This window comes from Crocodylus porosus, unplaced genomic scaffold (genome assembly GCF_001723895.1).
Source record: "Crocodylus porosus isolate Cpor-Errol unplaced genomic scaffold, CroPor_comp1, whole genome shotgun sequence".
NCBI lineage: Eukaryota > Metazoa > Chordata > Crocodylia > Crocodylidae > Crocodylus > Crocodylus porosus.
Window position 1 is genome coordinate 1,933,057 of NW_017728946.1, and position 16,810 is coordinate 1,949,866.

Here is a 16,810-nt window from a genome sequence, read left to right on the forward strand (position 1 = left end):
GATCCTATGACCCCAGCTGACTTCCTGCCCTTTGGGCAGGGGGCTGGACTCGATGATCTCCTGAGGTCCCTTCCAGCCCTAATGTCTATGAAATTTATGAAATCTATGAAAAAAGGTAGGATAAGGGTCAGGAACTAAATCTGACTCCAGAGGTACAAGGTACTGATTGCTCTCATGCCAGACAAAGGCAGGTCAGGCTGTCAACAAGTTGTCACTTGGAAAGGGTTGCAGATGAAAGTGTTTCCCATCTGTGGCAGTTTCAAGAAGAGGAGATCTTGGTCCTTAGTACCTTATCTTGTCATTGAGGGATACCTGACTTAGCTTTCTGAGTTTGGAAAGATTTCAAGAGCATAGTCCAAATCAATGGATGGATGGTTCTCTCATGTGTCACAATTTTCATTGCAAAAAGTGGTCTTTTTTGGAGCTGAAATAGCTTGTCTCTGCTTAACCAAAAGATACAGGAAGTTTTCTGCCTGCGGACTGTACAGTGGGGGAAGAGGGTTAGCAAGAAACAGAAAACATAATATGTGTGCAGGAAGCCACAGTTCAAGGCAGGCAGTTAAGGCTACAGGTGTGAATGATCAGAGATAAGACTAATAACACCATGTCTCTCCTGCAGTGCATCGTACATTGATATACTAGTGATACCTTCAATCAGTAACTGCTTGCTTCAGTCTTTGGACTTTTGTATCTAAAATTTGGCCACCCTGGCTCCTATGCCAGCAGGCACTCACTCCTGAAGAGAATTCTTCCCATTTGATGTTAATGACACAGTAAAACAACACACCGGAGGTGGAGCTTATGGGGAATACTCATGGTTTTAAGTGGTTCATACATCAGGTTCCAGTGCTTCCATTTGGAAGGGTGAAGGAACTTGATGAGCTTAGTCTATTATGTTCCCACTCAGCCTCCTTTTTCTAAATTTAATATCAAAAGATCATTAATAAAGAGCATTTTACCATGCCCGCTAGTGAAGGTAAAAATAAATTAGTTTAATTTGCTTAAAAAAAAATTGGTGTCGGAAAAATGGTCACAGTAGCATATTTGCATATGAAGAAAAACTTTCTGACTATATGGGTAGGGAAGCATTTAGCTCAAGTTACCTAGGGAGGATGAGAAATCTCTACTGGTAGGTTTAAGAGCAGTTCAAACATGTCTCTCAGGGACGATCCACATATGTTAGATCTTGCCTCACTGCAGGGTCTGCATTAGATGATTGCTTGAAGTATTTTCCAAAGCCATTGTTTTATGATTTATGGCAAACAGAAAATATTCTATAAGGAATTTGCCCTTATGGGCCCTGGCAGTCCTAGTCTGTGCCTGAGCACTCACCTCTCAGGATGACATGGGTCGTCATTACAAGGCAGATAATAAGTCACTGTGTGCTATGGTGGGAGGCTGCTGGTAGAAATGCAGAACATGCCATTTCCCCCAACAAGTATTTTCTTCTGTTAGGTCCATTGCTAATAAAATCACCACTTTCACTGGATGTTACAGGTCAGTTCCTGGGCTGTAGCTCTACATTTTCTGTACAGGTGGGACACAACGTTTCCTGGACTTTTGTAAGGCTTAAATTGTGCCCCAGGGCTGCTTTCAGTCGTGCTGGGGACCATTTTAGCTGCAGCCTGCTTTGAAGGACCCAGACATTTCAGGCTCAGCTTGCTTCCAGCCCAAGGAATGGAAAGGTAGTTTAGAACTATCCTTCTACCAGGGAGCAGAAATCTGCCCTTCACTGGGACAGTAGCCAGCTGTGTGCAGCTTAGCTTCCCTTTCCTCCCTTCACTTCCCTGAGCTGGCAGGGCTGTGAGGGGATCTGGAGCTGATTCCCCTGTCTATGTACTTCTGGAGTGTTCATGGATCAGTTTGGTTTGGTGTGCATGGAGGATTTTAAGCCCTGAGGCCAATTAATGAACAACCTTTTTCAACAATTCCTATAATAACTGCAGCACTGTGTTCTGGGCACATACAGCCAGGTGTTGCCCTTCACAGTCGTTCACCCCCAAGAGCAGAGAGCAGCCCTCTGGGAAGGTAAGCAGCTTTGTGGGGTGGAGAAAGGATGGAGAATGCCCAGCCTCAGCCAGACAATTCCCTGCAGTCCTTCAGTGGTATGGGACAGAGCACACCGCTGGACTCTCATGAGTCTGGTACCTGTGGGAAAGAGGGTGCTTAAGCTTCTGGCTCCAGGGCACCCTGTTGCAAATCTGAAGCATCCACATTATCCTCAGCCCCTCCCTCCTCTTCAGTTGACAGTTCTGATGGGCCTGTGCCATGGTTTGGCAAACTCCCCTACCTTTCCTTGTCTGGCTCTCTCTGATCAGGAAGGAACCACTGCGATTGTAAGGCAGAAAAAGCAGTTCCTCAGCCTTCTCTCGGCTAATGCCCTCGTACAGCCACCTGTAAAAGATAACAGGTCCCTGACTGCTGTGCATCTGGCAACAGGCAGGTTTCTTGCTTTTAATCTCAGGGCAGCAGCCCTGTGCAAAGTGACAGTTCCCCCTGAACAAAGAGACAGGATGGAGCACGGTGTGGGGGCAGTAGTGCCTTGGCAGGGGATGCAGTGGTGGGGATCCAAGTGTTTTTCTTCTCTCTTGGTTACATTAAGGGTTCACCTTTTACCCTGGGAAGTACCTAAAGAGCTCACTAGCTGAGATGTAGAGAAAGGTAGATAGCTGTGTTAGCCCAGAGTCAGGCAGAAAGCAGCCTAGAGTGGCATCTCATAGACTAATTCGGAGAGGTATAAGGTTTTGTAAGCAGCTGTTTAATTGGTTAGGTGCTAGACTAGACTATATGCATAACCAGATCTGAAGTGCAGTTTCCCTTTGCCTGGAACATGGTTCTGGCCTGACGAGAAGCATACAACAACACAATGAGCAGGACAATGAGCCCCTCTTTTGTGAGTCAGCAGAGCCATGTTGCCTCTTCCTGGTAAAGAGGCAGACAGGAAACAGCACCATGTCATGAAGCTGTAGGGCTTGAGCCCAGTTCTTGGTTGCTTAGACTCTCATACATTTTTATAGCGTTATTTGTTCTGGGAGGTTCCTGGTGCTTCAGGGAAAGACAAAATGGTGGGAGGAAACCTCAGTCCAGCATGCAACTGCAGTAACCATGACTGCACTGCAAGTCCCGCCATTACATGCACAGGAGCCTCTAATTTCCAATGGATGGAAGTAGCAGCCAGGCCTTAAGCTCACTATCTGTTGAGGGGAATGTCAGCAGTCAGATTCATGGCTGCAGAAACATGCATGCCAAACATGTTTTAGCCCTGTACCAGGAACAGTAAGGCCAGAGCCATGCACTAGGCTATATCAGCACCCAGAAAGATCAAGGAATTCAGACAAAAAAGGAAGAAGGCCCATTCTTACAGGCTTCCCAGAGAAAATGTATTATATTAAATATTCAAAATGCCTAAAACCATTGGCATTGTGTCTGTTCACAAACTGGTTGAACTGTGCAATTAACCAACAAAAGCCTGAATGCTAAGTTGCTCTTACAGGTGCAAAATCAGTCCTGGGTAGGTTTTCAATTCAAATTTTATTTCAGGGAAAATTTGACCTAAAATTGCTTTTTCTAAATGATGGGCCAGCGATACTGCATGCATTTGTACAGAACCTGCTCAGAGGTTCTACAAGGACAGCATTGAGGTGATGCCACAGTACCAAAATATAGAAATGAAGTAGGTCTGAAGATCTAGTGGAAAGGATCACACTGAAAGTTGTTGAAATAGAATGCATGGGAATTGAAGGTCATGTTTGCATGTCTTCCTCCTGCTCTGTTGAAAGGAGCAAGAGACAGCAGCTGCAGTAGGATGGTACCTGGGGGAGGAGGGGTGAGGGAGGGGGCATCACATGTATATGGGCAATACGTTTTGCTCAGGGGCCTCAGATGCTTCAGGAATCTTCTGCAGCCCAGAGACCTCTGAGTTACTCCTGTGCACCACCAGAGCTCATGCCAAGACATGTTTGCCTTAGACCGAAAGTCCATCTCCCCCTTCTGCAACCCCAAATTGGTCAGAAAGGACTCTTGTCTTTGCCATCTGACCACTGAAGGAGATCCCCTAGGCCCTGAACAAACCACCAGCACGAAGGGACAACGGGTATGACTGGATGGCTTGGGGACAGCTCCAGAAGGAACACAGAGAACAGCTTAGCATGTGAATCCTGCTTTCTGGTGCTGAGATCTTCTGGAACACCATTGAGGGCAAAGTATAACCCTGACACCTCCTGACTTGCATGGGGATGAGAGGGAAGGAGTCTGGGCCATTGATAGCTACAGCCTGCACAGCAATGGCTGTCTTCGCCCTGCATGTTTCCCATTCATCTCTTCCTGTCTGTCTGGCTATGGCCTTGGGCTGTAATGCAGACATTTGCCCAAGAGTATTAGTCTCCTGTGCATTGCCAAGTGTAGGAATGGAGGCAGGATGGCACTTTAGAGACTGACTGGTTCAGAGGCATAAGCTTTTGTAAGCAACAGCCTACTGCATCAGATGCCGTAGCTGTCACCTATAAAAGTGTATGCTTCTCTGAACCAGTTAGTCTTTAAGGTGACTGGCTTTACTAGGTAGAGAAATGTACAGGGACTGTGCCCTTCTTTGTGTTTGCACATATCATCACAGTGGGTACCCAGCCACAACTGTGGGCACTGCTGCAATACAAATATGATGTCATAACTTCTGCCTCAGGGTTTGCAGCCTTACTTCAGTCAGTGCTGTGCCCTTTCAGACAGAGAGCAGGAGCACCTACCTGTGCCACACTTTGGCCACATAGCTGCTGGGCACATAGCACTCTTGGCCAGATGCTAAAGACACCACTTTCCACCACTCACCGTCCCTGCAAGGAAAATAGTCTTCCATTAATTGCAATTCCACATGCCTCCAGCAGGGGAGGCTAGGTTGGTTTCTGGTGCTGAGATATTCTGGAACACTGTTGAGGGCATGTCTCCTGAGGCTAAGCTGCTGTTACCCCCTTCTGGGGAGCCACTGTCTTCACTAGGTGATGGCTCCTATTGCCCCTGCCAGCAGCCAGCCATCTGCCATCTCAGCCTGTTGTGCTGATCATGCTCCCCAATGGCAGTTGGGAGTTCCTGAACCTGAAGCCATGAGGTCACAATGCTGTGGCAGCTGCAGGCCTCATGTAGCAAACCAGTACTGAATGAACACTTGCACTTTCATGCCAGTGGGCACAAGGCTTGATCTGAAGTAAGGCCTGGACTCACTGAGTCAGGTCTCCATTACAACTCCAGTCCTCAGCCAGGGCAGGAACCCAGTAGAGGGGAGAGGATCCTCTCTGAGCCAGAGAACATGTGCATGCCCTAGAGAGCTTTCAGTAAGGACTGTGGAAGATATACAATAGCTTGCAGAAATATCTTCTAGAAGTTTTGAAGGGACTGGAAGCCAGACAATAGAGAACTGACACCCACTTCTCACTCCAGAGTCATTCTTAAAGAGGCCCTGTACACCAGGTGTGGGCAAAATGCGTCCCATGGGCCAGATGTGGCCCGCCAGGCCACGCTATCCAGCCTTCCGGGCCCCTAAAAAATTTAGAAAATTAATGTTTATCTGCCCCTGGCTGCCTGTCCTGTGGCCCTCAATGGCTTGCCAAAACTCAGTAAGCAGCCCTCCACCTGAAATAATTGCCCACCCCTGCCGTTCACCGAGTTCTGAGTTCATGGGCATGCTGCAGAGCCTGTTGCCTACCACAGAAAGAAGGTAACTCTCAAAAGACCTAAGTACCTGAGCTCTGTGGAGGGACAGGGGCCTAGGTCTGGGAAGAGTAGCACTGACAACAACTGAGCCTTTGCAGCTTCCACATCATTTTTGATCTGACTTACTCTGAAAGGACATTCAGCAACTCCCCCATCCTCAGGATGGTCTCTGTCCCCTCCCCTGAGGGGAAATTGCACAAGGCAACAGCCACATAGCTGTTCTGACCTGCAAAGAGAGGCACAGAGATATTGACATTGGAGCATTGCTCTCTGGAACAGCATCTCGTAGACAGCTGCCTTTCCCTGCTAGTGCTGGTGCAGGTGGATGTGTACGTAGAAGGCTCAGCCTTCTTGCATAGGGTATAAAGGAGTAGCAACTCCTACCTTCCTGAATAGGCACCGGAGACTGCATGGGGGTGGATGGACTGGGTTGGCCGACAATCTGCTTGCTCCTGCTGGGCAAACTCCCCATCACTTCAGGCAGACAGTAGGGATCAACACACAGCTCTGATGCCCTGTAGCAGGAAGCATAATCTGAAAAACCAACAAGAAATTTGAGAAAATATTGGTCACTTATGAAACACACAGGTGTATTGTCTATATTATATAAAGCAATTTAAAATAGCCATCTAGAAGAAAAAACAGTACTGATGACACAATAAGCTATTGATGTTGGTTCAAAAATTAGTGCTGAAGAATGAGAGGCTATCTGGAACAGTGGTCCTTACATACTGTGGTAATAAATTTAATCAGGCTCCTAACTACTTGACTTAGAAAACAGACAGAGACCAGAAGTACTGACTGCTTATTTCAGTTAAATGTTCTGAGATAAGGAATCCTGCATGCCTTGTTTTGTCTTGATATATTACCCTGTGTTTTCCTTTTCTTTAAGTAAACTGTCTGTGTAATTTGCTTCTATTTTGTTTCTCCAAGGTCGTATTTTTTTCTCTTTCTCTGTCTTAAGTATAAATATGCTTGTAAACTTATGGAGTTCGAGAAATCCTTTGAAACAGACAAGTGGGTGATTCCTCTTGCTGTATGAAATCCTCCCTGTGATCACAGTATAGCCCTAAATAAACAAAGGCTGGCTCTGTCAGTTCTGATTCAATCACAACACGAAATTTGATTTCTTCCACAATATCCATCTGCATCCTATATCAATGGAATCTCACCCCAATTAAAATTAAACATATGTAAGGTATAGGAACAGGCAAATGTTGGAGGGAGTGTGGTCTGTTTGGGGGATTCTGTCATATACGGTGGATGTGTCCCAGAATCAAACTTCTAGAAGGTTGAAGTGAAGGAAATGACAGGTGATGAGGAAAATAACAGCTATCAGATAATACTTCAGTGTTTTTACTGAACCTTCCTCAAAACTCTGTAGCCTATAAGAGTCTTAAGGAATTGATGACTCACCTTCCAGTAGCTGCAAGAATTTCAGTTACAAAAGCCTGGAAGAGAAGTGGCACCCCTAAAATTACTGACTGATTGGGAAGTTTTAGTAATGGAAAAGTTGTCCTATCAACTCAATATTCTACAGGGGAGAAGGAAAAAAGATGCTGACTTAGAAATTTGATAGAAATTCTTGGAATTTGCTAAAAAAAAGAAAGACTCTTCTGTCTCCAAACCAGACACTTAAAAAGAAAATTGAATATCAAAGGAAAGTCCAAGGTCTATGAATTAAGACTCATGAAATGGGCGGACAAGAACCTGATGGTGTTCAAGAACCTGAAAAATGCAAGGTTCTCCACCTTGGGAAGAAAAACCTGCACCATGCTTATAGGCTTGGTAGTGCTACACTGGTTAGCACAACAAAGGAAAGGGACTTGGGGGTCATGGTTGACCACAAGATGAACATGAGCCTTCAGTGTGATGCTGCAGCTAGTAAAGCGAGCAAAACACTGGCTTGCATCCATAGATGCTTCTTAAGTAAATCCTGGGACACATTCTCCCGCTGTACTTGGCCTTGGTGAGGCCACAGCTGGAGTACAGCGTCCAGTTTTGGGCTCTGCAATTAAAAAAGGATGTGGAGAAGCTTGAGAGGGTGCAGAGGAGAGCCATGTGCATGATCAGAGGTCAGGAAAACAGATGTTATGATGATAGGCTGAGAGCAATGGGGCTATTCAGCCTAGAAAAGTGCAGGCTCAGGGGTGATCTGATGGCCACCTATAAGTTTATCAGGGGTGCTCATCAAGATCTGGGGGAACATCTGTTCACCAGAGCCCCCCAAAGGATGACAAGATCAAACTGTCACAAACTCCACTGTGACCGATTCAGGATGGACATAAGAAAGAACTTCTTCACTGTCCGGGCCCCCAAGGTTTGGAACAGCCTGCCACTGGAGGTGGTTCAAGCACCCACATTGAAGACCTTCAAGAGTAAATTGGATGCTTATCTTTCTGGGATACTATGATCCCTGCTGACTTCCTGCCCTTGGGGTAGGGGGCTGGACTTAATGATCCTCTGGGGTCCCTTCCAGCCCAAATGTCTATGAAATCTGTGAAATCTATGAAAAACAATTTGGCATAAATTGAAAAATTAAAACGCAAAGTTAAGTAGAAGATAATGAGATCAATATTATGTAGCATTCTGAAGAAAAGGAGGGGGTGAATTATTATATAGAAATGGAAACAAAAATTTAACATCAACTGAAACATAAAGAAACTGTCAGAGACTGGAAGGAAGAGAAAAAAAACACAAGATTCCTGTGGACATTGACTTGAAATAAGATAGCACTCTGGATGGAAAGTAAAGATCTTTCTTTATGTCAATTTAAGGGGTCTAAATGTATATTTAAATGTTTCATTTAGGTCATAAGCTGGATTTCTTAATAAAGGTCAAAAAAAGAAAAACCAACAAACAAATCAGTGCTCCAAGCTTTTGGGCTGCTGTCTGTAGGCTCACTCCTAGGGCTCTTCAACTGCTCCCCTCTGCTCCAGCCAGAGCTTCCCACAGTGCTCTCTCTCAGCACTGCAGGCTCTGCAGCATGCCCATGAACTCTCAGCATGTGCAGCCTTCTCAGATGCCGTATACCCTCTACCCCACTCCTAGGGTTAAACCCCTATGCTAGGGCCCTTCCCCTTCTCCCACATCCCACCTTGCTGCTCAAATTCCCTGCTGTCAAGCCTACCTTGCTCTTATCTGGCACTGTGATACTGCCCAGCACCACCCTGCCTCCAGAGTACACACTGCAAGCCCTGCTTTCCCTTAGCTAAAGAAATCAGCTTCCCACACAAATGTGGAAGGGGTGGCTGCCCTATGCAAGCAGAGAGCAAGGGCCTGCACAAGCTGAGTGGCCAGCTGATGCAGTACCATTTCCTGCACTCCATACAGGGAAGGGCCTGTGCATGAGCTATGAAGAACAGCTTGCTGAACCCTTGGGATTGCCTGGCTATTGGAACAGCAACAGGCCATTGGCTAGGAACACTTTCCTCTCACTTCCAGTCCTCAGCCACAGTCACACACATATGTAATTTAGGATACTGTTGCCTAACTACTATACTCTAGTTGGTATAGTACACAGTGGGCCTATAGTAAATGCATGGCTGGGGTTTCCAATCCACTGGGTCCTCTGAGCATTGAGAATTGGTGTGAGGAGTCCAATATGGCTTCTTACTGCTTTGAGAAGGAGTGAAAAATAACCCCCAAACTCCTCAGTAAAACTAATTCTGTCAGGTGCAGGGACAGCAAAGCAGCCCTGAGTTGCCTGCTTCATGCAAATCAGATTGAACAGCAGAAGGCAGGCCTGCCCCACAGGGGTCAAGGCACCAGATCTTGCACTCAGCACCAGGGAGAACATGGTGCTGAGGGACATCAGAGAGAACACAGAATCCTTGTAACACTTGGTGAAGGCAATTCCCCTGGTAACAGGGAAAAGAGCAAAGAAGGGCATGACTGCGATGCCACAAATAAGTATGTCTTGAAGTGGCTCATTTTCAAGCACATGGGAGAGACTGCATTTCATCTTAAGGAGGAAAGCAGCTGGTCCAAGGGTTTATTGTTGCCGAGCCTCTACTGGATAGAGATGAGGAAGGAGAACTCCCTCCCATCTTGTGTGTAAAATGAGTTCGAGGGAGAAAGGGTTAGCAAAATGAATTTCCTTGGCTTCAATCTGAAGGTCTGCCAAGGTCTCCTTCCACAGAAAATCAGCATAAAAAAGGGGAGAGAACTACACACTTACAAAGGATACCATCCTTTGCCACATCCGGTGCACATCCAGTGCACAGGGCTGGGCCAATGCATGGGGTTGCACCCATGAACTAACCCTGCATGCTGCCTCTATGATGGATCTGGCCTGTGAACTGACTCCAGTCCACTCATCCAGCCCAGGGTCCAGAAGGTTGAGCACCACTGGGTTAAGAGGTATTCTTCCACACACCTGAGGAAATGCTGCTCTCTCATGTCCTACAAGATACAAAGGGAGGGTAAGGCTGGCCACAGAAATGAACCTCTTCTTTACGTCTGAGCTACATTTAGATCTTATGGCTTTGCTCTTCATGCACAGACTTAGCAGATGTCTTGTATTTGAGTCAGAGCAGATGCTTCCAGGGAGCCTTGGACATTGGTTTTGTACTTTCCTGTTTTATAGCTGACAGTTTAACCTGCAGTGTAATCACTGTGCTGGTGCTGTAAGAGGAGGCAAACCTAACTGTTGGTCACCTGGCCAAGTGGGCTTTTGAAACACTGTTGAACCCATCTTCAGCTGCCAGCAAGGGGCAATTGGCAGCTTAAGGCAAGAAGGCCAGTGTTCAGCTTCCAGAGAAGGTGACAGAGAAGGCAAGTTTGAAATCTTTGTTCAGGGCCTCACCATGAACCCTTTCAGGGAAACCATAGCCCCTGTTAAATATCTTGAGTGGCAAACCCCTGCACCAGCTCAGTCCTAAGCAGACAAGATGGAAGGCCGGCAGAGAGAGCTGTGCAGAACAACCAGGGCCAGCACAAAGTGCTGTTCTTAGAACCAGAACTGATGCAGTGCCTCAGTGCAATATTAGAAAACACCCAAGAACTGGAGGGAGCACGCAAGAACCGTTCCTCTTGAGTGCTCCCTCCCAAGAACCAGCCCTCTTGGAAGCTGCAAATTGAATAACTCTGACTATTTGTACTAATTAAAGAATAAACCATAACTCTTAAAAAAGCAAAGGTGCTGTTCATATGCCAGCATGGGTTACTGCCATTTCTAAGTTAAATTCCCATCACAGGATTGCTGAAGACTCTATCATACTTCCAATTGCACACTAAAACACCCCTTTCAACCCATCCAAATGCTTTATTTAAAAAACAATGACCCACTTGCTCAGTATTTTTTACTGCCTGTGTTAGGCACTGGTGCCATATGCTGGGAGGTTTTTAAAGAGCTGCTGTGCTCTGTGCCAGAGATGGCTGCATTTCAGTGGTAGGTGAAACAACCCCCAATGTGAAAGCTTGATTTCACCACCATTGTAAAGTGCTTTGAGCTCCTTGCCCAGAAGGGACAATGGGAGAGTTGTATTATCCTGGCTTTCCATCGTATGCTCACAATCCTCCCTCTTGTCTGACCTTAACTCAGTAACAGATTCAAAGAATGTGTGCTGGAGGGAAGCTTGTTGGGAAACTTCTAATGCCTCCCTTGAGGAATGGGATGAGTGGCAGGATGGAGGTATTACAGAGAGGCATTATATTTAAAGCCCTTCTTTAGTTATGTGCCTTCCACCCCTTCTTGTTCAGATCATCCCTGTAGACTGGAGGGCCCTAGTCCCAATGTCTAGCTCTACTTACTTGATTCTCATTACAGTGAAGGCTCTGTGGGACTCTTCAGAACCAAGAAGATCTCATCCAACGTATGCAGTGTGAAATCTGCTGCTGCCTATGGCAGTGGGTCACTCTTGGCAGTGCAGAATCTCCCTCAGCATAGGAGTGGTCTAGCACTGAATGCTCTCCAGGTGATAGATTCCTTTGCTCAGCACCCTGGTAATGGGTTCCTCATATCTCTCCCAGGGGCAGCTGTATTCTGCTACCAGAAGTGTCAGCCAAGCCTTTTGCTGCTATTGGTTATATTGAGCATGCAGTGTTTAAGAGAGAAGGGAGCTGGCTGATGCCTCAGAGCCCACAAACCATTTACATTTCCTGTGATGTGTGCAAGTGGTGAAGAGGAGTCAAGAACGGTATGTTTCTCTTTTTGTTCAGACAGCAGCTATTACAACATCCTGCTTCAAATGTGCCCCTAGAAAATGGAACACAGATCCCAATGGATCTATGTCTACTAGGCTTGGTTGGGGATCCCAGGAAAGGGAGTAAAGGAGGACAGACTTTCATCTGAAAATGGCTTGCAGAGCATAGTCAGTAAAGACCCCTCTGCACCATCAGGCTGATGAATTTCTTTGCTGCAGACCCAGCTGCTGGGTCTAAATAAATGCAATGACTTAGAAATGAGCACAGGCATACACACATGCATGCACATGTTCACTCTTTCTATGTTAATACCCATCAACATGGGTGTGCACATACCTACATGTAGACTTATGTGTGTATGCTCATGCACACATATGTGAATACCAACAGAAACCTGCATCGGAAAACACACACACAGCTGTGTGTCTATTTATATGCACATTTACTTCCCTCATACTGGTAAATCCATGTACATGCATGTATACACACAGCAACATGCATCTATACCAGGGCTTCCCAAACTTTTCCTCAGCATGACCCCATTTAAACACTGGAAATTTTTTGCAACCCCAAAATAATGTAAACAAGATCAGCAAGTCAAAACTATGGCTTTACACTGTTTATGTTCTTTATAGATTTAATTTAAAACATTTACAATTATTTAAACTTATTTTTAGATTTAAAAAACAACATGGAATACAAAGACTAAAAAGGCATTTTTTTTCAGTTGCTTTTGTTGTGATCACTATGTTTGTTAAGTGGCCATGTTCGCCAATCAGAAAAGTTATAGAGTTATGTAACAATTGCTAGGCAGACCATAGTTATTTTTCTGCCAGCAATGTAAGAGATAAGCGGTAGCTAGAACTTTCCACAAGGCGGAGTCCAGCGCCAGTCAGTCAGTGCCATGGGCCTATCGAAAGGTGCCTCACACAAACACACCACTGCATGTCACCTAAGCTATAAAAGGAGCCTGCACCTGATCATCAGGGTCCTTTCTGCGTCCAACGGACTCGGAACGATTCACGGCAGATTAATACGGACATGGCTCGGCCTTTGGTGTGGCCAACCGAAGGAGGACGCAGAGACCCGCCTGATCCTGGCGACCCGAAACCCCAGAAACCACTTACCAGCCAGGTTCATCGGTCTCGCGCACCATTAGGGCGCGTGACGTGTGGTGAGTTCTAGCCGCTGCACGGCTACGTTAATAGTCGCTAATAAAAGCTACCAAACCTGTTCACTGTTCTCCCGCCTATTCGTGATCTGTGGTAAGCCTGACCAGGGAAAAATCCTATAACAGCTTTAACTGTAGATTACATTTGCTGTGTTGTTATATTGTTAAACAACTGTAGATGTCACGTATTTCAGCCATCCAGAATCAATGTGCTGATTTTACGTCAGCTTCCTGAAACATACAGGCACCTTGCTTTGGAGCTGCAACTGTCATGTGGGGATGAATAACATGAGAGTTACGTATTTATAAACAGGACATAGATTCATCATAATCAGTCAGCACTGTAAAGTGTCTTTGCAACCCCACTTTTCAATCATTGAGACCGCAAATGGGGTCAAGAGTCCAAGGCTGGGAACTGCTGCTCTATATCCTCATCCTCCTCATCATACACATTTGAACAGAACACCCCAGTGTGATGTATCTGCCAAAAGAACTAATGCAGTCTTGGAGTAGCTGTATTGAGATCATAGTCCTTCTGTATTTGTTTCCAATGGGACCACTTCAGAAATTCTGTCATGAGTTATTGTCCACAATTCAAAACAAGGTATCAATATATTGAAAAAGGGCCACAAAAATCATTAAAGGACTGGAACGTATCCATTATGGTGAAACAGTGCAGGAACTTTGGTTAATTCAAAAAATTAAGGGATGGTTTGATCAATGTCTATAAGTGCCACAAAAATCATTAAAGGACTGGAACGTATCCATTATGGTGAAACAGTGCAGGAACTTTGGTTAATTCAAAAAATTAAGGGATGATTTGATCAATGTCTATAAGTACCTCCAGGGTAAATAAAAATATGCTACTGGTGTGTGCTTCAGTATAGCAAACAAGAATATAGTGGGCACATAGACTAATTTTCTCCACAATAAAGTATCACTGTCACATGTGTGTCACTATTAGGGCACAGTAGACTAATTTACTCTCCCATAGGATACTCCTGTCAGACACAAATACTATCTGATAGCGGAGTAAATTAGTGCAATTAAATGCACGTATAGACGGTAATGTGGGTGCAAATTGCGCCCAGTCAGCCAAGCTAGCAGGGGGCCTGCTGCCTGCCTGCTGCCAAGCTGGGTGGCTTGCCTTCAGGAGCCTTGTGGCCTAGGCACCTACTTCGCCACCCAATGCTGCCACCCAGAGCCCAGGACTGCCTGCCTCCCAGGCACCGGGCCCCAGTGCTGCAGGCACCTGTTGCCCAGGCCTGACCTGCCAAGGCCCCTGCCAGCTGCTGCCACCTTGGGCCCCACACCAACTGACACAAAGGGACAGGGGCTTGACTGGAGCTGTGAGGCGATAGTGGGCCTCATGGCCATGTCGAGGGACATTGATGTTCAGCGGCAGTTTGCCCAAATGACAAGGGCTAATGCCCATGAGTGCAAGGATATAGCCTGGTGAATGTAAGAGCATGGACACCAGCAGCCTGACCAGCAGTGCCAGGTCAAGGCTAAGGCCCTGAGGGTGCAGTGGGTCTGTGTTTGAGACCACAACAGGTGGTGTAGGGCAGGGGTGGGCAATTATTTTGGGTGGAATGCCACTTAACAAGTTTTGGTGAACTGTTGAGAGTCACCTGGGTAACCCTGCCCCTTGACAGTTGCCCCACCCACTGATCACCATCTTGGGAGTGGAAGTCCCACCCCTAACCCCTGACCTCTACCACTAGAAGTCTCTCCTCTTGCCCCTGGAAAGACTCCTTTTGGGAGGGGGGGATTGCCATCTTAGAACCAGGAAAAAAAACAACTCATACACTAAAAATCAAACACCTACCGTATTTTAATTTTATTACAAAAAATATTTTTGTCATGATTTGTATTTGCATAATAGAGATGATTGCATATGCCTATTGTATGTGTGTGTGTGTGTATGGTGGGGTGTATATGGTGCATGTGGGGGGGGCAGTGTGTGGTGCATGTGTGTATGCTGTGATGTGTGTATGCTGGCTGTGTGTGGATGGTGCGTGTGTGTATAGGGGGTGTTGTGGGTCTGTGGCTGGTAGGTTGTGGGGGGTTATGAGGGGTGTGGTGGTGTGTGGGAGTGCATAGGTTATGTTGGGGGTTCTGTATATGTGGGTGCTTTTGGGGCAGGGTGTGGGTCTGTAGGGTTTGTGGGGTGTGAGGGAAGGTGGAGACGTGGGGACCCCCGTACTTCCCCCCATGGTGCAGCAGCAGCAGCAAGCGGGGCACTCAGGGCGCTCGTGCTGGTACCTGGTGGGGCGCAGCTCTGGCCAACACTGCATATCATGGCAAGGGGTGCAGCCTCTGCCGGGTAGTCTGTATTGCTGGCACTCCCTGCATTTGCATTTGCTTGGCAGGGGAGGGAAGCCCCAGATGCTGTGCCAGCCTCCACAGATACCACCTCTGCTCCAGATGTTATGGTGAGCCCGATGAGCCAGGTCCTGGCCCAGGGGGCCAGGGCAGGTGCTGTCCAACCAACTCAGGTTGCTCCCCATCCTCCTCCATGGGGCTGGGGCCAGCAGGTCCCACACGGGGAGCTGACTCCAGGCAAGCCCATGCTCACCCACAACACATGCCGCCACCTGTAGGGGTATCTTTGCTTATGCTACGAGTGCCTGACCCCTGCAGCCAAGGAGATCACCACTGCCATTGACAGGTTTCTCTGCATGTGTCAGGCCCCTGGCTGCCTAGCTGGGAGCTGCTGGGTACCCAATAAAGTCTTCAACTGCCTCCCACATCCCTGCATGTTTGGGGGTGGGGGGAACTCCAGTGGACGGGGGAAAGCTCAACCAGGCAGGGCTGGGAGGGGAGGCAGTGTCCATGGGGGATCAGGATGCTGTTCAGCTGTCCAGCTCTCACAGAAAGGACATGGATCTGCTGGTGGCCCTAGACCAGAGGTGGGCAAAATATGGCCCATGGGGGCCAAGCATTTTCATCCAGCTTGCGGCACCCACCAACAAAGTGTGCTCTGCCCAGCCCTTCCACCCATGAGGGTGGGACCAAGCTCCCCATATGTATACCCCACTCTTCCTAAACACCCCTAATGCTCCTCACTCCCACCCTGATGGGCAGAAGGGCACAGCACAGCCAGCACAGATTCCAGATGGGACTGTTGCTGCTGCTGCCTGCAACCCCCAGGGACCTGCTCCGCTTCCCCAGTCTCCTGCTGGCTCCTAGCAGCTAGTAGGGAAGTACCAGGGGCAGGACTGCAGCTAGGCAGGAATGCAGAGTATGGGGGCTGGGGCTGGGGCTGGTGCCAGCGCAGAGCCTGCACCCAGTGGGACAGTGGCAGTGCAGAGCTTGGATGGATAGTGTGCGAGTGTGACTACTCAGGGACTAGATGGAGGTGGGGGGAGCGGTGGGTGGTAGATGAGGTTTTGGCATTGGCCACTGAGAAGCTAGGATCTGAAGTAGGGGCTGGAGGCCCTGGCCACTTCAGGTGGCACTGCACTTTCTCTCATGCCCATTGTGGGCTCTTAGGCAGGCCTGTGGTTGTCTGCCTAGGTGCATTGGTCATCCTTGGTGGCTTCCACCTCCTGTTAGACCATGACATGCTCCTGCTCCTCCTGGGTCTCCACCTCCCCCTGCAAGAGGGTGAGGTACACCGTGTGGTCCTCATAATCCACCTGGTCCATGTTGTGGCACTCAGAGCGCTAGGCCCGACTCTCCTTGAGCCAGGCCTCAGAGACAATGACCAATCACTTGAGGAGAGGCATCCAGTCTTGGCTCCAGAGATATTCATGGATGAAAAGTCATCAGGAGGGAAGTAGAATACAA

The 16,810-nt window shown here is 47.5% G+C and overlaps 1 protein-coding gene across 1 annotated transcript in view; it reads right to left on the reverse strand.

The window, feature by feature from the left end:
- The window catches only part of SLA2 (Src like adaptor 2), a 19,247-nt gene extending 7,347 nt beyond the window's left edge, over positions 1-11,900 (reverse strand). Inside the window, exons 1-5 of the mRNA XM_019550729.1 lie at positions 11,455-11,900; positions 6,085-6,234; positions 5,827-5,926; positions 4,740-4,826; positions 2,291-2,394 (exon numbers count right to left, since the gene is read on the reverse strand). Of these exons, the coding sequence (XP_019406274.1) occupies positions 2,291-2,394; positions 4,740-4,826; positions 5,827-5,926; positions 6,085-6,172 (379 nt within the window). The 5' untranslated portion in view covers positions 6,173-6,234; positions 11,455-11,900. The remainder of the gene's footprint in view (positions 1-2,290; positions 2,395-4,739; positions 4,827-5,826; positions 5,927-6,084; positions 6,235-11,454) is intronic.
- Positions 11,901-16,810: the final 4,910 nt, after the last annotated feature.